The sequence below is a fragment of the Copadichromis virginalis genome, linkage group LG20, assembly GCF_057382275.1.
Source record: "Copadichromis virginalis isolate Kocher_CV1m ecotype Utaka linkage group LG20, C_Virginalis_male_GT1.1, whole genome shotgun sequence".
Lineage (NCBI taxonomy): Eukaryota > Metazoa > Chordata > Actinopteri > Cichliformes > Cichlidae > Copadichromis > Copadichromis virginalis.
The window spans coordinates 21292137-21319221 of record NC_140637.1 but is presented as its reverse complement, the minus strand read 5'-3'; the positions used below and the strand labels follow the sequence as shown (position 1 = coordinate 21319221).

Genomic DNA, 27085 nt, shown 5'->3' with positions numbered 1-27085 from the left:
CACATGCACATGTGCACACCCAAAAATAAACAAGCAAGCAGCTCATGAGTCCTTAGTGTACTACGTGTTGAGGGGTGAATGTGTAATTCATCCCAATCTGAGGAGGGATTATGCGCAGAACCTTTGACCGGCTTCTCTTTGGAATCAGAAAAGATTAACATGCGTGTTGACCCATCTGACAGACACACACACCAAGTCACCGGTCACAAACAATGGTTATCCACATTAGGCACCTTCTGTTATTTATAGTCTGAATCTGTACAAATAGAAGGGATTTCTGGCTATGAATGAACAACACAATAGTGTACTTAAATATGTCATGTTTCAATATTAAAAATAAAGCCAACATATGGTAAACATGGATTACGTTATGACCATAATCTTATCTTCATGCTACCTGGTTATATTGTGTATGACCTTTGTGTGCTGCATGTGCGGCATTAATAAGAATGACACGTGTCTGTGTTACAGCTGTAGCATAGCAGCACAGTATGGAATTCATGCCACGACTTGCTACTGTCACAACCTCCTCTGGAGATATCAAATAAGTAAAGAATTTACCAGGTTACAATGTTATGTCAGATAAAGACTTTTGTGCTTTTGATGGCAGGATGTAGATAAAACATATTTTCTTGACCATCATGCAGGTGCTGGCACGATTCTTACCGTGTGGCAAACATAGCCCGGAGAGAGGAAAAGGTGGCAGCGTCCTCTTTCAAAGCTTTGAGCTCATTCCTTAGTTTCATCATGGTCTCGGTCACCATTGCCTTTTCATTCTCATACTTGCTCTTCAGGTTGGCCAGAGCCACTTCAGCTGTCTGTGAGTTGGCAGAAAGAACAAAAGGGTCAAAGCACCTGGAAGAAGTTGGGGTATGCTTGCTAATTCTTTTATTATGGCGCATGATTTCAGCTGCTAATGTTCATTTTAAAAACCCTAGCTGTGCGGTTTATGAGTTATTTTCACATCTGTGTTCTAATGCACACTGTGTAGCCACATGCATACTTCAAATGGCTACCAAACAACTGCATACACACTCCGCCTCTGGGTTATGGTTCTTTTTGCTTTGTAAAGCTGTTCTCTGAATCTAACCACACAAATACTCGAGGCAGCTGTCACCATACAGCCGCTCTCTCAACCAGTGTTTGTTATAGATCTAGACTGTAAAGAATTTGCTTCAGCAGCTGAACACACCCAAAATAATTCCCCCTACCTCTATTTCTAACTTTTGTGGACAATGACAAATGTTTGTATTGAGAGTACTTTGTTTACAGACGCTCAAACAGATCAACCTACCTGCTTGTTGGCCTTGAGGACAGTGCGCAGGGTGGCAATCTGTTCCCTCTTGGTGCTGAGCAGGGATTTCAGTTTGAGGATCTCCTCCATGCAGGCTTCCTTGTCCTTGTCGGCCACAGTGCCCAGCTCCAGAGAAGCAACCCTCTGGCGTGACAGCTCGGTGGTGCGGTCCACTGCCAGCTGCAGGTGCTTAATCTGGTCTCTGATGATGGCAACCAGATTGTAGATGTTCATGGGCTCGCGTCGGTGGTCAGACACAGGAGAAGGCAGGGAAGAGATCGGGGAAGGTGCTCCATCGCTCAGGTCGGTCTTACTGGGCTCAGGGAAGAGGCCCTTGGTGAGCAGGATGGGAGAGCGGCGGCCGCGGCCTTCCGGGCTGCTACGACCACCCTTACCCTCTTTGTAGAAGTCGAGCATAACGCGGTTGGGGGTTTCGTTGTTGCACATGCAGACATGGTTGTAGAGGGTGGCCAGTTCTTCACTGAAGGTGACCAGCTCATCCTGTGCCACACTCAGACTACCCTGAGACTCGCCTGCCACGTCACTCAACTGAGAACACACCAAAAAAAACCCCAAAAAACCCTGCATTATTTCACTACAAAAAAATGAAAAAGCTTTTTTAAAAATAAGGCATATATAAAAACATCAAAAATAAACATGTCTAGAGAAACACCTCACCTTGCGCAGCTCTTTCTCAAGCTTGGCTTTCTCTTCTCTCTCTGCATGGCTGGTCTTCTCCAGAGTTGTCAGGTTCTCTTTAAGTGTTGTCACATCGGTTGCCAGACGAGTGCGCTCCTCTTCGTAACGTGACTGACAGGCCTGGTATTCTGCTTTCAGGGTCTTCAGTTCCTCCTTCAGCTCTCCTGCCTCTGACACCGCAACCTAGAGAAGCAAGATCACATGCGAGTGTAAATGAAACCCAAATGCACGACATTTTTCGGACTTGACCCTATTTCGTTTTCCTGCAGGTTTCAAATTTAATTTGACATTTTGCGCTGCCTACAACGACCACGTGCCATTTACCTTGTACTTGCACTCCAGGATCTCAGGTCCGTTGATGTCAACCTCATAATAGTCTACATCTTCGTGGCTATCGCGTTCTTTCTCATTATCCAAAGCAGACTGGCGCTCCTTGCTGGCTTGGAGCTTGCGGATGGCATTGAGGTTCTCTGTGAGGCGGTTGACCTTCTCCTGATGCTCTGACAGAGCACCGTTCGCCTGCTCTAGCTGTTTCTGGGAGTCCTGCAGAGTGGACATCAGGTTGACCTTCTCACGCTCCATCTGTGTAGAAATGCAGAGACACAATTAGCAAAAGGACCTCGCCCTGTAACACATGCACTTTTGCAGTTTTTGTTAACTTGCTAATCTGATGAAGGACTCATGTCTTTAAATCCTGTTATATATCTGGATTGTCTATCATGTATGTATGAGAGGAATATCGCTCGCTAGGTCTGACATCAGAATCAGGATGACCTTGACAGTCTGCTGGACAGCCTGGGTGTGTCATCTTACACAAAGACGCACACAAAGTTGTGCTTTTGCAAGCACTGAGCTATTTCGGAATCTGCTCTGTAAATAATATTAAAGTATCATGCTCATCTGCATGCATAATTTATTATTTCACAATAGCTCGTGAAGATTCATTTCTAGAAGTGACTGCATGCTTTACCAGATCGGCTTGTTGTGCTCAAGAGCACTCCTTTATTTACATCAGTGGTCACATTAAAAACTTTTATGAGACACCAATGCTTGAAATAGTGTTTATGGGCAGTCAGCATAGCAGTGGCCATCCTTATCCTGCAGAATCTGTCGTAAATGCTGAATTGCCAAGGACTAATAAGTTAACTTCCAATGAGTGGACGTTTGGGATTTATCTCTAAAGGAATAAGAATAGTATGAGTTAAGACACAGGAGCAGCAGAGTTTGACTAAATGAGAAGGAATGTTTTTTGTTTCCTCTGCTCTGATTGCTGCCAGGAATCTGTGGAGTGATGTGTCAGAAGGTCTTAGTGGGCTGAATAATATGTTGTTGGGTCATATCAAACATGGGATTTTGTCACAGTCTGACAGTCTGTCTATTACAATAAACAGCACTGTGGTGGCTTCAAGTTCCCACATTAATCCAGCAACCATATTTATGTTTGATGAAGGGAGAAAAAAAAAAGACTTAGGCATCAAATCTATCCACTATCCACAGGTTGCTAGTATTTTCTGGTAACCATGGTGCCCAATCAGTTGTGGCCTTGGACTCATGGAGTGATGATCAAGCAGATGGCAGGTCCTCCGGTGCCACCACCCGCCGCCTTGGGGTCACACGGAGCAGGATATGTGTGCGCGTCTCCCTGGATTAACTTTGCTGTAAGGAGATTTAGATCCCTGCAGCAGACTGGGGCACGATACAACGCTCCGCTGTAAGATCACCTTCCGTTCAACCAAATATACACTGAGATTTCAGGTCAGCTACACCCAGTTAACACTGAAGGAGTCCATCCCCACAGCCCTCCAATAAATTCTAGTGTAAATGTGACAATTTTTAACTTGTAACTTGTAAAAATGTAAAACCATTTAAAGATGTTTATGAGTGTTTGGGAATTAATTGCATTTTATACAGACATATTCAACTTTTGCTATTTTGCCAACAAACATAAATAGAGTGAACAAAATAGGATTATTTGTAAAAAAAAAACAAACAAAAACAAAACAACCCAATCAAACTGAATTTCAAAAGTTGAACATTATAACTTCCAGTATTGCTGAACTATCAGATTACTTTGATCTAAGTGATGCTAATAAACTGGCAACTGTGAACAGTCATAGTTCAAAGTCTAAAAAACCACTTACATGAGCCACTAAACAGGAATTGCATGTCTTTCGTTCTAGCGTTTCCTGGTAATAATTCAGTGTGTAACAGCATAAAAATGATTCACACCCAATAAGAGAAATAAGCTGAGAAAGCATTGCTATGAAAACAGACCACCGTATATTGTATCGTGAGCAGAAAACACAAGCTCTCATGCAAAAACACAAACCTGCATCAGCTGCTGTTTGAGCTTCTGGATCTCTGAGATGTTAAGTTCGCTGAGCAGGTCATCAACAAGGCTGGGAACAGGACGGAAAAGCTCTTCTTTCTTAGGCATGGGGATCCGGTTGTCGTCAGTGATGGCATTGGCCAGTTTGATGAAGCCATTCTCATATCCGTGGAGAGCCTCGTCGTTGTTAGGTTCAGTTGCAGCATCGTCGCTGAACTTGAGACCATCCAGAGAAATGCTGAGAGGACTGAAGAAACAATGTGGAAACTGTATGTTATTAAGAGCTTCTCTTGTGAAGTGTATGAGAACCTGGTTTCTGTTCCATTTACCTGTTGTACAGAGTGTCACCAATGTTCATGTAGTGGGAAAGCTCTTTCCGCAGGGACGCCTTCAGCTCACGCTCCGTCTTGATGGTCTCCAGAGCCTCACTCAGTTGACGTTCAGCAATCTCCTTTAGACGGATGGCATCCTCTAGCTGGCTGTTAAGGAACTGAGTGTCCTCCTCTAGGCGACGGATCTCATGCTTCAAACCCTCAAACTCCACCTGGGAGGACAGGAAACCACTATCACGAGTTTCAGAATCACAGAATGCATATTAGCAGCTCCAATTAAAATGAGCCATTAAGCTGTAAAATTGCTCAAGATAATGTTAGGTAAGAACACATCCATCTGATTCTCCTTTTAATTTAGATTTTAAAGGGAATTTGATTTGGGAATCCTTTTCATTCCCTAAACAGCAGTAATATCTGTATAATTCATGCCATGTCTAATGAATATATAACACTATCCAAGGGGTTAAGAAGAGGATCAAGAGCTCAGGCATAAACAGCATCATCAAGTGGAAATATCCATGCTGTAAATATAGCTGCGCTTTATGTAAAAAGAGGATTTTTTTTAGCTTTCATGGCATTTGAATAAACCCAGGAAGTGTTTTGTACCATGATAGACTCTCTGATATAGCTGCTGAGTCTTTCAAATGCTCCCACAGCAAGACATTATGGGAAAACAAGAAGAAGCTGAGGATGATTTTAATATCACACTTAAATCTGAATGTTAAAGCGCAAAGTTTTTGAGCTTGTATGTAAGAGGGCTACTAAAATCCAGCATACAGTTAATGTATGTTGACAAAGTAGGTGGTATGCCTGAAGCCACCAGTGTAATTAAGGCTAATCTTTTAAAGCATCTGCAATATAATGGAAAAATATTTTTAGTTCATTTAAATATGCCAAAGAGTGAGCTTCATGATAGCAGTGAAGGCACATTTAGTTTATTTTTGCTCTCATACCCATCCCTTTTCATTTTGCTAATATAATTCCACCTGTAACACAATTTAAATGATACATGCTTGTGACATGAACAGCTGCAGTGTTGCTCTCTTCTCACCTGACTTTGCTTGAGCATGGAGACCTGCTTCTGCAGTGAGATGTTCTCTTCCTCCAGTTCGGTGTAATCCTGCAGCAGACGAGACTCCCTGAACTTGTACTCCTTGATGTCATCGCGCAGCTGATTCCTCTGGAGCTCCACCATCTGGCTGCTCTGTAAAGCCAGAGGAGATAGGCAGAGAGAGAAGAAGAAGAGCTGTCAATGACCACTATTTCAATCTTCTTGGGCCAAGTGTGAGAGATGCCAAGTGACTGGATATTGTTGCTTTAGTTTAACCTTTTGTGTCACGTGGGCTCTTTAACACTTTAAGAGCGCCCATCTGGTCAAACTAAGTGTGTGTGTGTGTGTGTGTGTGTGTGTGTGTGTGTGTGTGTGTGTGTGTGTGTGTGTGTGCGCGCGTCTCTTTGTGTTCGAGAGGGAGGTGCCAGGTGTCTATCTGGGCAGCGGGCCACAAGTGTGCTTGCCTGCCAGTTCTGATGGCACCAAAGAGACTGAAGCCTACTTATCTCTCCTGGTGACAGCCTTTCAGTGGATAGAAAGCTCTGTAGTGGTCTAATTTTCTAAAGAGGAGTCTCATTAGGGTTGATTCCCTGTACGGAACTACAGAAGGACCATTTCCAGAACAAGAAATGGCAATGGTTATCTACATTTCATTGCAAAATTGTCTGATATACTGATATATGCTAAGTTGTGTCCCAGTAAAGCAAAATGCTGGTACAAAAGAAAAAAGAATAAACATGCAAAGAGTCATTATGTCAATAGTGTGATTGCTTAGCAATTATTGCATGATAGCATGATGTTTTCCAAATGCAGTTTGAGCCCTCTTTCTGTGTAGAAAAGGCACCATTAATTATATAAAGGGTTAGAGAGGTAAACGGCATGTCCTTCCCCCACGCCAACAAACTAAAAGCCATAAGGATCCGGTCAGCCCTGCTGAGCCACCCATGTCCTTACTAGCTTGTCTAATGCTTTTTTATTATTGCTGCTGATTCATTCCAAAGCACAAGTAACCTGGACTTAGGTGAGAAACATCACAGTTCTCAGGTGAAGTAAGTGGACACTCGCTAACAGCTGTTGGGCGCTGTGCCTTTTCAACTAAGTGAGCATGTATGCAAGTACTGGGTGGCAAAGGTTCAATCCACACACACCTGAACAGGAGAAGAATCTGCGTATATTTACATTTGTTTCTCAGAAAGACAAGAATAGCAGCCTCTACGTTTTGGATTTGCATGTGTGTTTGCGTGCTGGTATATATGTAATGCGTGTCCTTCCCTTGGCAGCGATAACCTAACAACAGAGGGACAATTAGCCTCCCAATCCCTAGCCAGGTGGCCCCTTCCTCTCATGCAGTCGTCATGTGTCCAAATCACAATCCTTGCTCTCAGATCCTTTCAGGATAAAAGGAGTCACTCCTGGGAGGTTTTCTATTTGCAGAATTTCTCATATCGGCATCATGTCAAAACTGAATTCACATCAGTGAGATTTGTAATGGAAGCAGAGTGAGGTAATAACACCTTTTAGTCCAATATGCACAGAAACCTTCAGAGAGAAATGACCTACAGGAGTCACACATCACTCATAACTGAGTACAATATCTTTATTACATAATGAAACTGTTTTAAAAGTAAACAATAATTCATCCTTCTAAAAAAAAAAAAAAAAAAAAACCTATCTCAATATTATGTCTCAGGAGACTATTTCTTGTGACTCTTTTTGGAAATAGAATTTACTTGCTTACTAAAAAAAAAATAACAAAGAAGTTACTAAATCCCCAATGATGACGAGTACACACACCCTGTCCTCTGTCTCTGTAATAATTAATCACTTTTTGCAGACCTGGGCTAAAGCTGACGTTCGAAGGTGCATTAAAATTCAACAGGGTTTTGGGCATGTCTAATGAGTGTGGGTGTTTGCTGTGCAAAAGCCCTGATGTCGGTGCATTGCTAAATAATGCATGAGCTCTGTCCTACCACTAAGCTTCTGCAGAGTGGTTCTGACTTCTGAACGAGAGCTAAATTAAAGCAAAAATAAAAAGAGCTTTGGAGAAATTCAAAATAATATTAGATTAAAAGATTCGAGTGTTTCATTAAGGCTCAGACGAGCTGTGTCAGCTGGCTTTCAGGTCACTTTCTTGTCAGGGTTATGTGCCTCAGCTGGAGGGTCAGTGCTGTTTGGTCCAAATGAATACAAGCTGCCGCTGAACCTGATTAAGATCCCACTCCATTCTGATTTAAATGCATGGCAGGGTCTTAACCTTTCACCTTGCTTCTACATCCTCTGCTACACTGAGCCCCCCAAAGACTGAGAACAGGGCAACAGCCTGGCTGTGTGACAGAAAATGTAAGTAAAGGCTGTGGTGGCCACATGTGTTCCTGCTACAAAGAACAAATAACATTTAACTGGGAGAGAGAAATGAGGCTCCCCGGGGGATGTTTTTGATAATTCACAATAATGTGGGTGTGTGTGGCTGTGAGGTGCGACATTGTGAAGGCAATTTGTGGTGCCGCCAAAGGAGAGCGGTGACAAGGCGCCGCGATCACAGGCTTAAGTGTGGTTTGTAACTGTTGTCACTACAGGTGACGTCTGGACAGCTGCCTTAAACAACAGCCGCGTACGCCCCCCCAAACACACACACACACAGAGACAAATGTGCCACTTTATGCAAAGTGGGTGGCAGCAAAAACACCAGGTTGTTCAGCCACGCTGCATCATTATAGCAAAGGCACGATATATTAGATATTTAAAACAGAGATGGGGTAGTGTGTGCATGTGCACAGACTACACACAGCAGAGTTGTGAACATTCAAGGTCATACAGTCAGGAGCGAGAGAGAGAGACACAGAGACGTAGAGCATCTTCCAGCTAGACAGTCTAAACTCTCTCCATTTCAAATCTCGAGCTTTCTTGTCACCAGTAAACTGCTTTTGACAGCATAGAAAGGCTGAGCCCACTTAAATCTCCCAGAGCTCGGAGCAATTTCCAAATGTGTTTTAGCCACTCTAACCTCTATTTATATGAGAAATGGTTCCATCAGCCAGTAAGCCACAGACGCAAAGTTTCCAGATTAACACAAGTGTAGATTAGGAATGTTTTAATGCTTTGTTAAAGGCCCTGCTGTGTTCTTAATAACACCAGAGAATCCAGCTTGCATTTCTGAAAAACAAAATCCATTTTTACTAGTCTCTTACCCGGGGTTTGCTTCCCTGAAAGCGTTGCCTAGACTCCCAGATGTCACAGAGCTGTATTATTTATATTACAGCACAAGCAGGCCTACTATGAATATATTTTTATCCTCTTTCTGCTCCTTCTCTTAACACACTCACTCCACTGACCTCAATTTCACTCTATATCCTCACTTTGCACATATTCATTTTTTCCCCCACAAACATACACAAAGTGCAGAGAAGCTCCCAGATGACCTGAAGCAAAGTGCACATCAGCTTAATAATATTTTATTTTTTTTACCCCCTTTCTCAGCTTCTTTTTCTGACACCACTGATCTGCATTTTGCACTAAAACTGCTGCTTTCATTTTCCAACCCTCACCTCTGCTCTTGCATCCCAGAATGCTGTAAGAGGCAGTGTGATAAACTTTAGCCCTATCATATCTTTCTATCAGATAAAACCAAGATCGGACAAGTTCAGTGATTATAAAAAGAAAATAATAAAAACTTTAAATGCCCTGCAGTCTCTAAAGTAACTCAAGGTCACGTCAGCTCATGTTTAGTCTAACTAAACTTGCAGCCAAAGCCATCTCTTAAGAAGAGACGAAGAATAAATCACAGATGAACTCAACCCCCCCAGTATAACTTCAAACACAGCAAAGGAAAAATAAAGCCTAAGGGCATCCTACTGCTGTCGACACCAAGAATGTGGGTGAAAGTAAAACTGCTTTTATCCTCCTTCCTGCTGCAACCAATTGTCATTCTCTTCATCTTACCCAGACTCCACTAGGGAGCAAAAACACAGCCAAGGTCACACTTTTCACTCAGACTGTGAAAAGCTAAAATGTGAATGGAACCTGGTGAATGAGTGGCTGGTGGTACTTAGCACAATGCGACACTGTGGAAAAGCCCACAGGGTGTACAGTGAAATAGTGTTTTTGAGGTCATTTGGATGAGAGTGCAGAAGAGTGAACAAATGTGTTTACACCCATTAGTTTAAGTGAACGTGTAGGCCAATGGGTTTGTTGTTGATTTATTAACATCCATTAATCTACCATGAAAACCCTGATTGGTGCTTGGAATTAAACCTTAAACGAAGAATGCATGTTCAAAGCTTTATGCCATAACTTGACTAAAAAAAATTCAGGCAAATTTATCTGCCATTTTTTGTCATAATCTTACTTGCCAACAAAATGTGAAGGTACCCAGATGCATCAGATGCTCCCTCAGAAAGCCTGAGTCTAGAAGAGAAGCAGCTAGCTAAAGTGATAATGTTGTTTCTCTAATTAACCCACATAATATCTGGAGGGTTTGACTAGGATGTAGATCACTTGTGACAGCAGTAGTAACCATGGCTTGTGTAAAAAGATCAAGGTCAATCTGGCTTGTATCTGTCTTTGGTGTCTTCACAGCTCTTCTACTACTGATTATTTTCTGAGAACTCATTTTTTAAACCTTTTCCTAGCATATAGCCTCCCTGTCTTGTCAGTACAGCAGGACAAGAGTCGATCTGTCTTGGCATTAATGTAAGAAGAAAAAATAGGGCAGTCAACACCAACACCGCAGAGCCCTCTTTGAGTCCTATTCCATTAACCTCATGTCAGATGATAATGGCGAACAAAGAGCATCCCCTCTTGGATCGCTATACCACTCAACTCTGATCTTACAATAATCAACGTAAAACTGCAGCACAGCTGTAACATCCTGCATCAAAGGCTCCGTTCTACTATTGCACCACTGAAAAGCATGCGTTTTATTTTCTATTTGTTTTAGCAGAGATCTTCAACCGGCTGTTCAATCTCATCTCATCAGTGCAGACACTTCCCTTTTCTTAATTCCCCACTACTCGGTCAGGTGTTTAATCCAGATAGTTAAACAGCACTTAAATTAAGGGGTGGGAGGTAGGCCGATGCTTGATGTCATTTACTGTGCCAATGAAGTGGAAAAACCAGTCATGTTTAACGTTTGAATGGCTTCCACATTATGGTAACAGATAAAACAGCACAACACCCAACTTATGAGTGAGAGAGAGATGGTTCAAGCATGTGAAATATCAAAGGACAACAATAGACCTGAAGTGAAAGCACAAGCAAGTGTGTCAACACAACATCCTGACTCATGCAAAAGAAACTGTGTACTATAAGCAATCACTGAAAGCACAATTATGCTGTGCTGGAAACACTCTACAAGACAAAAGAGCGAATAGAGTGAATTACACTGGTAACATTTTCACCCTTTTTTCTTCATCTTTGCTTGATAATTTCCTGAAAGGCATGCAACGGAGGTTCCCATTCTGTGAGGCATCGTCGGAGGCACATTCCTCTCATGACACGAGATTGAATTTAATGAAGTCATGCCTATTAGAGTGCGCCTCCCCACAATGGTACTGGCTCTTTGTGTGGATATAATCCTGTAGACTGCAGTGTAGCACTGAAATGTGTCTTATCAGTGCTTTGGGCTAACATTTGAGTCTTTGGCACGGAAGAGTGCCTGGTAGGCTTAAATGTGTGGCATGTAAACGGGCTGAAAACCAGCAACTAAAATGGCTATAAATGAACTGTTCTACAGAGAGGCAAAATCCATTTATAATGAGTGATGCTTCCACATTCATGTACTGTGATGCTTTTCTTATAGTTGAAATTGTGATTCTCATGCATTTTGTAATTCTTTAAGTGATCTTAATTCCACTCCAAATAAAACAGCTCTTCAGAGGAACCTTGTAGAATTGCAGGACTAAAAAAATAAAAGAAAATACATAAACTTCACTTTAAAACAAACACAAAGGCCTACAACCCAACTGTCAGCTGCATTCCATGAAAAAAAGAAAGAAAAATTGAGTCATTCAGTCACACTCCTTTCTCAATTTGATTAGCCATGCAGTCTGGGAAAAGCAGGACAGTCCTCAATTTTCCTTGGATTTAGTCCCATTAAGCGTCTCTCGTTCTCTAACGGATTTTAGGCCCCCTTGTCTTTCTCTCATACCATTCTTATCATCTCCAAGGGCTCTCCTCCTCCTCTCCCAGCCTACGCTTTGGGGCTAATTTGAAATCCAAGAGACAAAGGCCTCTTTCAGTCATGTCAGTCCACTCACAATGCCAGCCTCAGTGCCCAGGCTGCCTCTATTTGCCTGCCAGACACACTCCTAGCACCCACCAACGTACAGTTGGAAGGGCATCATTATCTCCCATACATGGTGTGATTTACACTCTAGACCCTTTTATCCAACCAATTAGAACTGTCCGGGGCCCATTGCTATGCAACAGAGTGTTTATAAAGGGAATGGCACCTGCAGAAAGGCCAAGGAGACCACCAGTGCAACACCAGTTACAGCTGTACATGCGACATGCAGCAAAGGCTGTATTTGCTTTTCTCTCAAAGATTCAACTAAAGATTTAAGAGGCATGTTATCAGTAATTATGTTTAAGCTGGAAACTGATGAATGAATGGAAGCTGGTGCAAGGTTTTATAAAGGGGAACTCCTCCTCTGTTACAAAAACATTTCTAGTGGGGCACATCTGTCTTCAATAACGTTCGAATTATACCAGTGTAGATGCAGAGCTGAGCAGCAGCTGACCTAATTATAGTGGAATTTAGAGCTTTCTGGAACTTAAGTCGTTGTGCGGGACATGCCATTTTTAAGTCTTTCACTAATCTGAGGAAGAAACACTGCTGACATCTGTGTCAAGCAGATGTCTACCAAAGTCTTGGGACTCAGGAGGGGAGTCCTTCACCCTCCCAATTACCAACTTGACCTGCAAAACAGCAGACTCAGCTAAATCTGCTGTGCACAAACACAACAAGATTAGGTGCCATTAGCTATCAGAACAGACAGAAACAAAACCAGACACCCTTAATATCACACTGCAGAATATAGGCCTATTGTTGAGTGTTGAACAGCGCTGGAGTGGAGATATATGTATGGAACGGGTATAGCAACACTAATCTTTCATACATCTATCGATCCACCTCCTGAATCCTATCCCAAGGTGTCATTTGGGTGAGTGGGATAGAACCAGCGATAGAGCTAACACTGATCTTTTAACTTTCAAAATGAAAAGTATTTTTGGAACCAATGCACTCCGAATAAATTAGAGTGTGCAGAAAGTGCTCTCTGACATGTGAAGCACCCAACCTAGAGCTGTGAGTGCAAATAAATTCCCCTTTCAAATCAGCATGCAATTAGCATTAGCATTACTCCGCTTCTTTCTTTGACACGAAGCCAAACTCTTCAAACAACTTGTGACTTAAGATTCCCTCTTTAGTATTCCTGCCTTGATTTGCCCGTCAAGGGAGCGAGGAGCTCGAATGGTGAAAGCTTCCCCCTGCCTTCCTGCCAGCCTCTGTTACTGTTTTTTTACTTTTATGTCTCCCGTCTTTGTGTCAAAAGTCCTTCCCTAAAGCGCAGCATGATTTAAATATATAGTCCACTCTTGTAATTTTAACCTCCTCACCAACTGAGTCACACAACATTGGACATACATGACCATTGGCAAATAACATGAGCTACATACACTATGTGCTGTGCAATTGTCTCTTCTAATGAGGGCAAATTAGCAGTGAGTATATGTAAATTGAAACAGTAAAAGTGGGAGACATTGTCCAAATTGGGACACATACAAAGGTTTCCAGAATTATATGTATGATAAAGTACAGGAATGTCCAAAGAGTGTGCTCAGTTTTGAGAAACAACTTCCTTGTGCTTCTGGTTATCAGAAAAGGGCTTGTCTAAGGTGGGGTTTTTATAACGAGTGATGTTTCTAATGAGTTAAGGCAGCAGTCCAAATAACTATGCTGTGTTACAAAATCCTTTTGTAACACAGCATATTTCCCATGGTCTCAGTATTTTCCTGTAAAAAAACAACTCCACCCTGGACTGCATTAGGTGCAAAGGACAACACATTAGGCTTAAAGGCAAGGTGTTTCTAGTCATTAGAGAACGTTTAATCTTGTCTTGGCATGTCAAAAAGCAGACTCTGCAATTACACCCTGCATAACAGAGGATTGGACAGCAATGTCAATCAAATAAAGGTACTGTAGGTGTACATCACAAGTCTCAACAACCAACTGAAACTAATGCAAAAATGAAAAGCACAATGATTACTCTGGAGAAAAATAATACCAGGATAGGGATAAATAAGAATATCTGTTTGTTTTCTGCAGCTTTTGCAGAAAGATAAAATGCATCAGGTGATAAATGATCAACAGACACCCTCAATGTTCTAAATAGCTGTTCTAAAAAGCAGGTTAGAGCAATACTGTTTCTGCAAGTTACTGCAATACTGAAGTGACGATTAGGGACATCTGATCAAACAACAAATCAATTTCAAAATTATTTAGAAAATAGAAACAGAACAGTGGTGGGATTTTGGTTCTCCCTTTACCTCTCTCAAATCTTGACTGATGGCATTAAGGCGTTCGTTCTCAGACTGGGTGTTGGTGAGGATGTTGCGTGTCTGCCGGAGCTCGTTCTGCAGTTCCAGGACTCTCTGCTCATAGTAGGCTTCCTTACAGGCCGACTCCTGGATCAGAGACTCTTCTCGGCTCTCTCCATCTGCCGCCACCTTCCTGTGGTTGGAGTAGGCTTGTCCAAAGGCCTGGAGATACAGTGAAAGAGGAGAGAGTTGCTGGTTTAAACTATAGTGTCATGGGGTTGTTAAGAATATTTAGAGATTTGTGTATGAAGCATCACTTGCCATTTTCATTTTCATCTATCAGGTTTGTGACTGACATAAGTTTATTTGTGATTCAACCTCTCCAGAGCGACAATGATCTCTTCTACTGTGGTTTAGCTGAGGCTCAAAAACCTCCCCAAAAATACTGCAGTTGCTCTGTAGAGATAATCAGTCAGGCTCCATCTGGGCTGCGTGATCCTGTCTTCCCCCCATTTCCTCCCCCTCTCTCCTCTGTTAGCTGCAGGATATTGGCCTGCATGTACTCTGCAGTGACTCCACAGATGGAAAAACCAAACAGGAAAAGTAGAGCAAATGCACTAGTGTCTGGGTGATCACGAGATCCTGTATTCTAATGCTCTTAATACCTTAGGAGATCATAACAGAGTAAAGAAAGGTCAACAGATATTATTTGATTTTGCAGACTGCATGAAAGGGATGAACTTATGAAGATTAAACAACTATGGAGAACTTACGAGCTAAAGCCTCTACATTCTATCAGAGGCAGTCTGCTTAAAGGTTGTGAATAGCAGTTTGTGCAATATGAAACAGACTGCTTCATTAATATAAGTGCTATATTGTCCCTAATTTGCTATAACCTCCAAGGCAGAAGCCACAAACACATAGTGACACGGCGACCTTTACTGCAGCTGAATCTAGGTTAGGCTACACTTTCACTTCTCAAAATAATCACCTCATGATTACAGATTTCATTTTCAATCCTGTACCCGCTGGTGATCGGATGGGCATTCTGATTCTCATCTTGCCTCACAGCTCGAGTGTAGGCGGTAATCTGAAATCACCTGAGGCACTGAATCTGACCTTGTTTGCAGCTGCAGCGCACTCTCTCCTCTCTCTGACTGCCTATACTGCACGTGACTAGCTGCTGCAGGATTTTCTCTGTGTGACTGTGTATCGTATTAATCCTAGTAATTCCTTTAGATAGAGGCAAATCAGGAAATTTGTATTAGTCAAACTGACCTACTTCCAGGATTTAAGAGGTATATGTGACTGAAAAACTAGTTTAATGGGTTACAGTGGAGCATGACATCATTGCTTTAGCAGTTTAGCTAGCATAGCTTTTACATTTCAGGAAAGATGATGACTGAAGCACAACTTGGCAAGAAATAATTGACAGTGTTTCATTTAGAAGCATCTCTGTTACTGGCTAACAAATGTAAATATCCTAATTTTCCCTACATTTCACTACAATCCCACCGATATTGTAGGAGTCGCCGCAATTCCTGTGAACTGTGCAGGGACAGATTACGGTCGCCATAGTGTAAGCTCATTGGTTTGATTGATTGATTGATTGATTGGTAATTTATTTCAACATGTGAACAATATACAAGTACATTTAGAAAAGTCCTTCAGCAAGATGAGTTAGTAGGGAAAAAACATAACCCACACATTGACTGACTATTTGCATTTAGCCTAGAAGTGCTCTGAACAGAAAATGCACTGTGAGAACAAGAAAAATACTACTCTGACTGAACCACATATAACCAGTGTTCATAGTTGTTCGCCTTTTATTTGCAGCTCTAGATAAAAGTATCACTTAAATACGTGTCTGCATAACTCCCCCATCTGCCACCTTTCTCCAAATCAAATCATCAATCAGCAGGAGGCTGTATTTTATTAGAAAGTTATTAGAAAAGACAGGATTAACCCAATCAGTAATCAGGAGAATCCCATCATTATAATCTTGATGCATAGGTTTTATTGAATAAGACTCCAATCAATCTAATCTACGAGGCCTGCCCTTCAAACACGCAGAGCCCCTAGTCAAAAACCCAGTGACCCAAGGCCTTTAATCTCCGCTCCCCAAGCGTGGGTTTAGGCTACTTTAAAGGAGGGCAAATTGGGGCTGCACGTGACCAAGCCTATTATCTCACAGTGAGCTGCCCACACAGTTTATAATTCATCTTTAGCTTGCCATATGTTGCAGTTTTATTAACACTGGACATGCGAATGTGGATTATTAATCTCTTAAAAGCTAATCAAAGACAGGTCTTTATTAGTGAGCTGTGTGGACTGGATTTCCTCACAGATGACTACAGCTAAAGGAAGAGCTAATAATTCAAAAGATTTATCCCACCACAAAACCCAGATGACAGCATACATTATGGGCTGGTCATACCCTAGGCTGGCTTTTAGAGATCTTAGTACATCATAGTGCATGATCACTGTTGATGATAAAGCTTCATGTGATTGAGGAACTGACAAAATTAGTCCAGTCACATCTGATTTTTGGTTTTTCCCCCCTCAGATGACAGTGTTGTCTGATTACTTCCTCTTACATTTCTCTCACCCTAACAGGATCTAACAACCCAAGTCATAAGATTAATGAAGACAGATGCGTGGGCACATGAAGAAGGCAGACTACTGAAGAAGGAAGCAAGCTGCCATGTTTCTAGTCTTAGACAAAGCTTATATCAAATTACTGGTTTCTCTGAGATGTTTGCATTTATGGGTTAAACTAAAACAGTCATCTGCAAACTTATCTTTCTCCAAAACAAATGTTGCTATGGCAGATTGTCCTCTGATAAAAAAGTCTTAGGTTTAACAAAGGCTGTTTAAACATGTTTGAACATGGCGAGATCACTGCCTTGTCCTCCAATCTGACCAAGGATGCAGCCTTTAGTGACAATGATTAGAAGCTGAGACAAATCAAGACTCAAAGATCAAATCACACCTCTCTGCTTTTTGATCTCTGCTCAGGATTCGCTAAACACTTGCTTCTGAACATGACAGCTACTTAGTAATCTTCAACGCCTTATGTGGTAAAGGAAGAATATAGGTTACATAGTTCATTCTGGTTTTCTCAGCCAGAATCCCGCTGCATGGGCTTCTCTAATCCAGTGAGTCAAGAGCACAAGGGAGATGGGCTTTGGGTCTCCATCAGGTAACAAACAGATCGATACAGCCGGTCTCAGAGGCCCTGTGGAGCAGAAGTACACATCTAAAATTCTATTTTCAGTTCCCTTCCCACTGGCGAAGAAAACAGTTTCTGTGGCATCAAGTAAGAACAACGTGATCTACAAAGATACAGTTACTGGAGACCCTCTGGAAAGGAGATTAAGAACAATAGGCTCCAAAGCACAGGGATGGATTTGCAAGGGCAGGAAGTCTTTTTGAAGACTTAGTAACAAAACCCAATTAGAAAACCAAGGACGGATTTGGGTTTGACACTTGTATCTCTGGTCCAGCTCAAAACATCTCATTGTTAAGGTTTTACTTTAGCCTCCTGGGGTCTTGCATTCTGGGAAAGCAAAGCCCACTGCAGGAAGAAAGGCAGACAAAATAGAGATGGGATAAAACTAAGAAGACTCAAACAGCTCATTTTATTTTCCAGCCACAATGAAACACCTTCCATTGTGCAATTGCATTTAACCGAATGAGAAATCCAACTCAACCTTTGCTCTAACTGAAGTTTCAGAAAACATTTAACAATAGTATTTTCTAGCCGTTGATGAACAATCTCAAAATCTTGCTAAATTGTGCCCGATTAGGCACAACAAAGCAGCTCCAGACAATGAGACTTCTTGTTTCTTTAGCTGTATTTTGGGGCTTTGGGGGCCAGTGGAAAACATTAAACAATATCACACTGTGTCATCTGGATCAGTTTAGTTACTCATTCTGTGCTGGAGTTGACCCTAGATACCAAAGCAGTGTTTCAGCAACACTGAAGGCTAGTCACTGTTAGCATTGTCATTGCAAGCGAATGCAGAGGAAGAGAGGAGAGGCAGGAGAAGAAAAAAAAAAATACACCAAATGGATTCTCTGGCCTCGTGAATCACAGCTCACGTGGAGTTGCAGTTTATAACGACAAACAGGCATGCTCCCCCCCCACCTTCCTGTCCGTCTCTCCATCTCCATTCACAGGCCACTGCACAGCGAGAGACTCGAAAAAGATAGATAGCTTCAAGGTGTGTGGAGATTCTATATTTAGCTGTCGGCTCTCAGCCGTTCATGCGATGGAGCATTGTGTTAAAGTCAAGAGACCTACTGGCGAAACAAAGTGTCTCTGCAACACGTACTGTTTGCGTGACCTAGCAGGCCGATACACTACTCTACATTTCACCTATTTGTGTGGGACATAATAGCTCTGTGTTATTTCTGCAACCGCATGTACAGTAAGGTACTGAAAGCAATGCAAATCATGTCAGGCAGTAGTGCATGCTTTTGTTCTTTTGTAAGCATTCACTAAATTTACAGAGTACATTTTTGCTAATCAGTGAACATTACACCAAAACCAGTGAAAGCTGCTATAATGAATGACAGAGTAGCTAATTATTTACTTCAGACTTTACTCTTCAGTGGGAGTCGGAGGGAAATGAAAAGACAAATTCACTTTCATCTTTTGACAAAAATCCACGGAGGTTATGATTAACTCTGCACTACTTTCTTGCAGTGGGAAGAGTTAATCTCCTTCCTGCTATCCTGACAGTTCTTCCCCCCCAAATCAGCTCTCTCTCTGTAAATTTGAACGTTGAAAAAACCAATTTTCTACAACCAAATAAGCAATAATGTAACAGGAGGTCTTGAATATGTAGTTGGCATTTTCATGTTGAACAGTTATATGTATGCAAAGCATTAAAAGTGCCAAGCAGAAGGAGCAGGAGGAGGGGAAAAAAAAACAGTGAGAGAAACGCAAACGAGGGAGGCAGAGATATTTGCTGTTGCCTGGCACAGAGCCACATTGATTTGCTGCATAGCACAGAGCTGTTGGGCTATTATTCACACACAGGTCTGGACAATTTCACAGCCTCAACACACATACGCACGCATCTCATTTCCAATTTTGCCAGTGCTCCTTGCAGCCAGCCATAACGCACCACCTGATACTCAAGCCATGTTGAAGCATGTTCTCCCAACTGAGATAGAGGTTGAACAGGCGAACGCTCCAGGCCTTATAGGAAATCTACCGAAACAGCAGACGGCTCATGTTTTCAAAGGACAGAGGCAATGCACTGTATGCTAATGGGAAAGGAAAATTCCAGAGAGATCATCAGACAGCAGAGGTCAAAGAAACACACCTGCATGTGACTTGATGAAATGCAAATTGTCATGAAAAGTGAAATGATTTCGCCTCAAGAAGAGAAGCAGCATGTTCTACCGTCATGGGACTAGAAGGGCGTGCACCTCTTAAAAGCAACCACAAAGCTGTGCCAGATTGTGGATCTATTGTGTTGCAGGGTAGGAGAGAGAGGGGGAAAAAAGAGAACGCCAAAGGGGATGGAGCCACTGGGAGTAGGTAGACACATGCAATTAAAGCACAAACACACAGGCCTCTGTGTAAGAGAAATGTACTAATCAGACTCATGAGGCCCTTTACACAGCTGACTGATCAAGTCATCCTCATTGATAAAGAAATATCAGAATAGCATAACTGGGCAGCAGGGGCTTAGTTATACTAAGTAGCTACAGAAATTCTACCAGCTTATTTTATGTTATAATGACTAATTGCTTGTTAGAGCTTTCATCATATCCGGCTGGGGAAAACTACATTTCATGTTTTATTCTGCCTTCACATTGGCTACCAATCCGAAGGAAGCATTAGAGATTCTGTGTGAAGTCAGTCTTCATCTTCAAACACGTTAATTTATATTCCTCAAACGTCTACGAAGACTGGACTTCCCATAAAATACCTTCTTTATGAAGTGAAACACCTGCAAAAAAAGAGCAAAACCAGGTTTGCGTTGCCATTACGCTGTCTGTGTTAGCCTGAAGGCTCAACACTATAGGTGTTACTGCCTGGTTCCTGTGTTATTACAGAGTAAAAATAGTCATTATGCCCTCGGCAGCAAGCTAAAGAACCTCCATCAAAGTGCAGCTTACTTTAGCTCTCAGTCAGTATACTAAAAAAAGAGTACACATAATACAAACAGGTACTAACTGATGAGAAATGAGAATTTTCATGGCGGTCATTTAGAGAAATGGAGTTGGATCTTTCCTGAAATGTCTAACGTGTAGGTCACTAGTTTTGTTTTGTACTCCACAATGAAAAATTTTCTGCTCCGTCTTGTGTGATACGATGTGTTAAGTGCAAGATTTAAACTCTGCTTTTGTCTTTACCATTTATTCTTAGCAGTCAATTAAAAACAAGAAGGCATTGTATGTTGGCTCTATTGTCTACCAACTAAATCTACTGCAGACTGGAAGATAAAGAAAAAGCCTCAAGGGAGAGCAGAGACTCAATAGGCTCTTATAGATACACTGCACCACCATATTAGCGCCTGAGCTGGATTCTGGATTTTTGTTTTTTTATCCCTGTTCATATCACTGCAATGCCCTATACGAGCACCAGCTCTCAGCATTCACAGCACTGATCATTTGCAATGCAAAGCCAACATTATCTGTGCCTGCTGGTTCCCTTTACTCCCCGATACTCATTCTTGATGAGATCTCCCTCGTCCACGTGCCCACACCCCAGAGGGGAGAGCTGTTGTTATGGTTACTATGCCAATTACAGTGACAGAGTGAGAGGCAGGTCAGTAAAGGCAACGCGAGGGGTGCCACTGACACAGATGGCTGTTTTAGAGCTCAGCCCGGCACAGCTTGCTCTCCTCCCTCTGGCAACAGTCGACACGCATGCCTCTCCAGTTTTGTCTGCGCAAAGAACATCCTGGTCTGATGTTGATTCGAATCAACCCTACAGATGTGTGCTAAATTTGCAATAATGATATTTCTGACAGTACTTAAAAAAAAAAGTAAAAAAAAAAAGCTTTATGGATGCTAGTTTCTTACAGGCAGCAGCATTTGTGAGCATAAATAAATGAAGCGCATTTATATCCTTCTCTTCCAGTAAGGTACTGTCACAGATGACAAATGACTCAATTCCAAGTCTTCATCAACAGTAAGCAATGAACACTCAATCAGTCCGAGTCTTCTTTTGGGGGCTCTGAGACATTGGTCCCTGTGGAACCTCACATATGATTTCCAAAAATGAACAGCCTCTTGATACCAATGTTCAGGGACAAGGGGAGCAGCTGGGGCTGCAGCTGAGGCCACGCACACAAACACAGATATACGCATGAATTTGTGAACTCAGACACCCGAATCTGAGCATGCTGTCTGCAAGGATCCAAGGTCAGGCTTAGAGAAACAAGGGGGAGGGTGAAGAAAATGTCAAATCTACTCGTTTGTGCATTTGCTGTCGAAAAAGCTTTACCATTACCAATAACCATTTATTAAAGTAATGCTATATGAAACAATGTGTTGTCCTATCTCACCTTCTCATATCTCTCCACTGGCCATCCCAAACCCAGAGGACTGTCTCTTGGGGGATTCTGGCCCTGCTCCTGGCCAGACAGAAACTAATGACCTCCCTTCCCCAGTTGCAGTAATTAAATCCTTTAAATGATTGTGAGTGCACGGATTCTCTCTACCAGTGAGGCCAAACCTTGAGTGAGAGCGTAAAGTCTTCTTTTTGAGGTCATATCAGTTTGAAAAGAATAAAGTGCGTCTCAGTATGCTAACACTGAGCATATAAAAGATCATATCTGTGAGCAAATGAAGACTAGATTACATACAATGCCTTGTTTTTTTACAGTGACAAGAATGCCTTCTTTTATTTTCCCCCCATACACAGCAAACCTTAGTTCTTCAACACTTAAACCTCTCTGACAAAGAGAATTCAAATAAAACTGAAAACCAGATAAGACAAAGCCCCTGAACGTTGAACAAATGCTGGAAAAAAAGAGCCTACAATTCTATCATAAGATACTGCAATAAACCATGTTTTATACAAAAATAACAGCCAATTAGTCCCAGCGCTTTTAACTCATTAAGCTAGCTGATAGAGAAACTCCTATTCCAACTAAAAGAGTGAACTGTTCCCTCAGGAAGCCCGTGCATTTCCCTCTCATGTCTTCAATCCCCATTTCTCAAGACTGCAGGACTGCTGAGAGACTGGCACATATCCAATTAAAAACCCACCTCTCTTTCATCTCTCCAAACCCAAGCTCTAATGTTGTCATTATCGTACAGCCAGCCCCCTGCCCCACTACACAGCTCCGTCTTCTTATTTCCCCTACCTTCTTCTATCCACTCCCTCCCCTGGCCAACTACGCCTGAGGGTTTCAAAGTGTGGGCACCAGGAGACTTGGGTATGGCACACTGGAACAGGAGGACCAGACCCACTAGCCTATTTACTACTGGGGGAATGAAGGAAGGGAGGAAGTTGACGGAAGTGATTATGGCGTGTGGGGAGAATGCAGACATGCTGCTGTTTCCTGGTGCTAAAGTTAAAAGGACGCCCAGGGTGAAGGGACGACCCTTTGAAATTGGGTTTGCTAATGTTTGAATAGATGGCCTAATAAAAAGCAAAGATGCTTTTCACAATCTGCCCTCTGGTTTACTTAATTTAAGTGAGATAGGAAGCACTACGCTGCCAGTCAGGGAATAACTGAGATGAGCAGACAATGCAGAATTTCTGAGGAACCAGAGAGGCGTGACAGTACCCATGCAAACAAAGATCTCTATCTGTCTAGATCTCATCCCTGATCTCGTCTTCGGCTGCTTCAAAATAGTGTGTCCTGGGACAATCTGCAGACAAGGAGCTGTAAACAAACTCCTCTTAAGCGGGAGGATATGGGTGGGGCATACCCTACAGATGTGTATGCAAGAAGGTGAATATCTTGGAGTGAGATTGGGGTATAAAGCCCCCCCATCTACTTGTAGCTATTCCAAGTTTGCTCCTGCTCTTCATTCAGGTTACTAAGCAAGAAGTGTGCACAACCACCTTTATGTCAACATCTTTTTTGTTAAGGAGTCCTTAAAAGGACATCAGCGATTTCAAATCTCATCTTGTTTGCTGTATTTGAATGAGGTTATAATTGCTGCTGTAAATGTGAAAATTTGGCCTTGGCCCGATAAAAGTTAAATGCTTCCAGTACGAGTGGAATTGTAAATTACTGTTAAAAAACACCGCTTTTGATCTACAGAAGCAAATAAAGATCGCCAACTCAAAAGGCTATTAAATTTCAATTCCTCTCTATGTTGCTGTGGTAATACCCTGATCCTGCTGAGAGGAAATGCTCCATAATGAGCACTGATGTTAACACACCAGTACAGGCATATTTCTCTTGATAAAGAAGACAAAAAGCAAATAAAACAATTCTTTAACATTTTAATTTTTTTTCTTGTCAGACAGGTGTGGCAGAAGTGACCTGAATTGTCCACTTCCTCTCATACACTAAGAGGTATCCGCTCTGATGGACAGCCATATTTCATATGCTTCCTATCCACTATAAAAAGACTCCTCGCAAGTAAACAGGATGTGGAGCTGGGGGGGCACGGGGGTGAGTTATGACTTCATTTCAATAGAAGGAAGAAGAGATTGGATAAAGGAAAGCTTCGCTTGTGCCTTATGATTTACAGCAAACCTGCACCCAAGATTTATTATCAAAACACAAAGCCATAAACAAGCTTTGGAAAGCGTTAACGTGTTTCATATGAGGGTGCCAATCGTGTCGACTGGAACCTTTAACAGAGTAGATAAGATTTGAGGGCAATCTGATCCACGAGTCAATCTATGGGCCCGTTTATAGGAATGACACAGGCAAGGTTTGTAATATAAAATCAAATCTTTGCACTACCCACATTCTGATTCATCTGTTTATATAAAACAGCATAACCTCGGTATAAATAAATATGACATTAGTCATACCTTTAAAAGCATGTTCAACAATTGATAGCTCTAAAGCTAACTAATATATCTTTCAGAAGGACTCTGTCTTGAATTTTAACAGTTTAAACAGCAAGGTTTTACTGACAGGAAACGTTATCCTTAAAACCATATTTATGAAAACCAAACAAACGAGTGCATTAACTGCTAACTGGGGTGGTTTTCTTTTATTTAGCTGCTGAAAATGTAAATGCGATCCGAGAGACACAATGAAGCTATAGAGCACAGACAAGAAGGCATGTAGGAGTGAAGGAATAAGCATCTATTGTGTTTCTTGTGCACATACACACAGACATCTAGCTTAGTCACGTGTATGCACACAGTGCTCTTTGTTGACAATTGGAATTGTTTAAAGTCAGTATGTAGTTCAGGAGACGGAAAACTGGAGACCTTTTGCCTGAGTGAACTATGTTGTATTGTCAGATGCATACAGTCACAATGACCTCATCTTCTGCATTTAGCCTGGGCTCCTGCCTGATCTGCACAGAAGAGCTCTCCAAAAATCCACATTTGAAAATATATACTTTTAGTTTCATCATAAGCATGACTATGATTATGATTATGATGAATTGCATATTAAGGTTTAAGTATGGCAAATATAGAGAAATGTTAACTTTACTGTTTTAAACTATTCTCAGGTTAAACTATTTATTCTATTTTAGATTACTTTATAACTTCAACATGTTTACTGTAGCCAAAAAAACAGAAAGTCAAAGTGAGGAACTTCAGCCGTGTAAACAGTCAAACTGCTAACACATACGCATGTTTTCTACATCAGCCCTTGCCTGATCAGGGCTTTTGAAATCCTCAATTTGCTGCATTTAAGCACACAGCACAAACAGACCTTTCTTTAAACGTCCAGGCCAAAAACATTCTAAACAGTTTACTCACTGAGGCCGAGAACAGCCATCCACTGCTGCTGTAAATGTGGCCTGTGTGCGAACTGTGGACGGCAGCTGATTGTATTTTGTTCAGAAGAGTTAGGGCCAAAAGCTTTTAAAATCATTCGTGATTAGAGGATCATTTTATCTAAAACTAGGGGAAATTATTCTTTTATTATATTGGCGATATAATATGGCTATCTTCCTGCAAAGCAGAAAGTAACATTAGTATACATTAGTGGGCCTTTCTTGTCTTGAAACATAAAAGATATAGTGGAAATTCCTTTGTAAATTTATTGTGTAGGTGGTGGTTACAATACTTTGCACTCCTTTAGAAAAACTGAGACTCAGGGAACAGATTGCCAGGCTCGACGGCACCCAGAGCACAGACTGCTCAGCTTGGCAGCCATTAGAGTAGGCTTATGGACCAGACGCAGCTGATGAACTACACAAAGGAGAACAGGGCAGCTCCCCAAGAAGACCTGACAGCCTCTGCGAAGCATTAACCCAAAAAGCACCTACCTGTGCCCGACAGTGGAAGCTGCTGAGTTTTGTTGGTCCTGGCAGACTCCCAGACTGCCGTAAGCCCTGCGCATAGCGGCTGGGATTCATCCTCTTATGCCCAGAGGGAAGGGGATTTGGGACTTTATTTAGTGCCATTTAGAAAAGATTACCCCTTAACTGCAGTCTTGCCATTGGGCAAAAGAAATTATGGCTAAAAGGGCAGATCAGAAACCCCCAAACAGTACTGAAAGGCCACATATTAGGTCCAAAATAACACAGATTGAAAGCCCATTGAAAATATTCAAGCTTAGAGAGTGAGAAACAAAAGGAATGGTTGGAGGAAATGTGTGAAGAGAAAAAAAGAAAGATTCTAAAAGTGAGAGACAAGCAGCTGGTGATGAAACATAGCCTGCATTGGCACTACAAATGAGAGCGACTTTATTTACGACTCTTCATACAAGGCACCAGATGGATCTGTGTCCACCTCGTATTTTCTACTGACGTCCAATCCGTATCCAACCCATTTAACAACACGGGGCTTAGAGTCACACCACATAGCTTTGTCTAGGAACATTGGTATATATTCTTTAGTGGTTTTGCCATTTCAAAAGGGACAAAACTGACCGATCCTTTCAAATGTAACTACAATGGGACGCCTCTCTCTATCGCTCCTTTGTCATACGCTGTGTCCTGCTGCCATTTAACCGTCTCTCTTCATCTGTGAAACTCAAGACCAGTTAACCCCAGTGAGCTGAAACACACAAAAGGGCAAACAGCCGAGCACAGAGAACCCGGGTTCGACCGACCTTGACAAAATTCAGTTTTCTGATTGTGTGGTTGAATTCCAATGCTGCTGGTATACTAGGAGGATAGGAACAGGGCGTCTGTGCAATTGAATGACGAAATGAGATCAAACTGATCTGTTCACCCTCACAATCAGCTGTTTTCCCCCTTTTTTTGTACAATAACTTTAGTGACTCCATGAAAAATTTGACCTTCATACTATTAAAATTTTTCCATGCAAGGGGCCTCGGAGCATATGAGGGTGGGTTCAGTATTTTTGAGCCCTAAATTTCTACAAATAATTCAGGGCTGAAAAACACATTAAAACTGCAAGCAGATCAGTTTTACACCTGAAAATGTATATACATTTATAAAGTGCAAAAAAGCCAGAAGGGCATACAAAACCTCTCTAGTTCTCCACACATTCACAAACTGTACAAAGGAAGCTGTACATTACTCAGACTGGAGGTGTGACATATGATGTAATCTGTGAGTAGCTTAAAATAAGTATATGAACAACAGTAGAGTCAGTCATCTTGTGCTTTTACACTGCTCCAGTTGGTATACTATCATTAACTACTTCACCTTGTGACTGAACCTGTGCAATAAGTGATAACTTGGTCAAAGTCCACACTCATATCTTTATTAGTAGCCAGGCTGCTTGTTAGATACAAATCAGCTGTTGACTG

The 27085-nt window shown here is 41.9% G+C and overlaps 1 protein-coding gene across 4 annotated transcripts in view; it reads right to left on the bottom strand.

Annotated features, from left to right (window-relative positions):
- LOC146684743 (protein bicaudal D homolog 2-like) overlaps positions 1-27085 on the bottom strand; it is a 40063-nt gene that overhangs the window by 9855 nt on the left and 3123 nt on the right. For all 4 annotated transcript variants that reach the window (XM_085443140.1, XM_085443141.1, XM_085443142.1 and 1 more), the window contains exons 2-9: positions 14250-14462; positions 5706-5858; positions 4652-4866; positions 4323-4569; positions 2318-2575; positions 1973-2176; positions 1295-1843; positions 667-818 (exon numbers count right to left, since the gene is read on the bottom strand). In XM_085443140.1, coding sequence (XP_085299266.1) covers positions 667-818; positions 1295-1843; positions 1973-2176; positions 2318-2575; positions 4323-4569; positions 4652-4866; positions 5706-5858; positions 14250-14462 — 1991 coding nt within the window. The remainder of the gene's footprint in view (positions 1-666; positions 819-1294; positions 1844-1972; positions 2177-2317; positions 2576-4322; positions 4570-4651; positions 4867-5705; positions 5859-14249; positions 14463-27085) is intronic.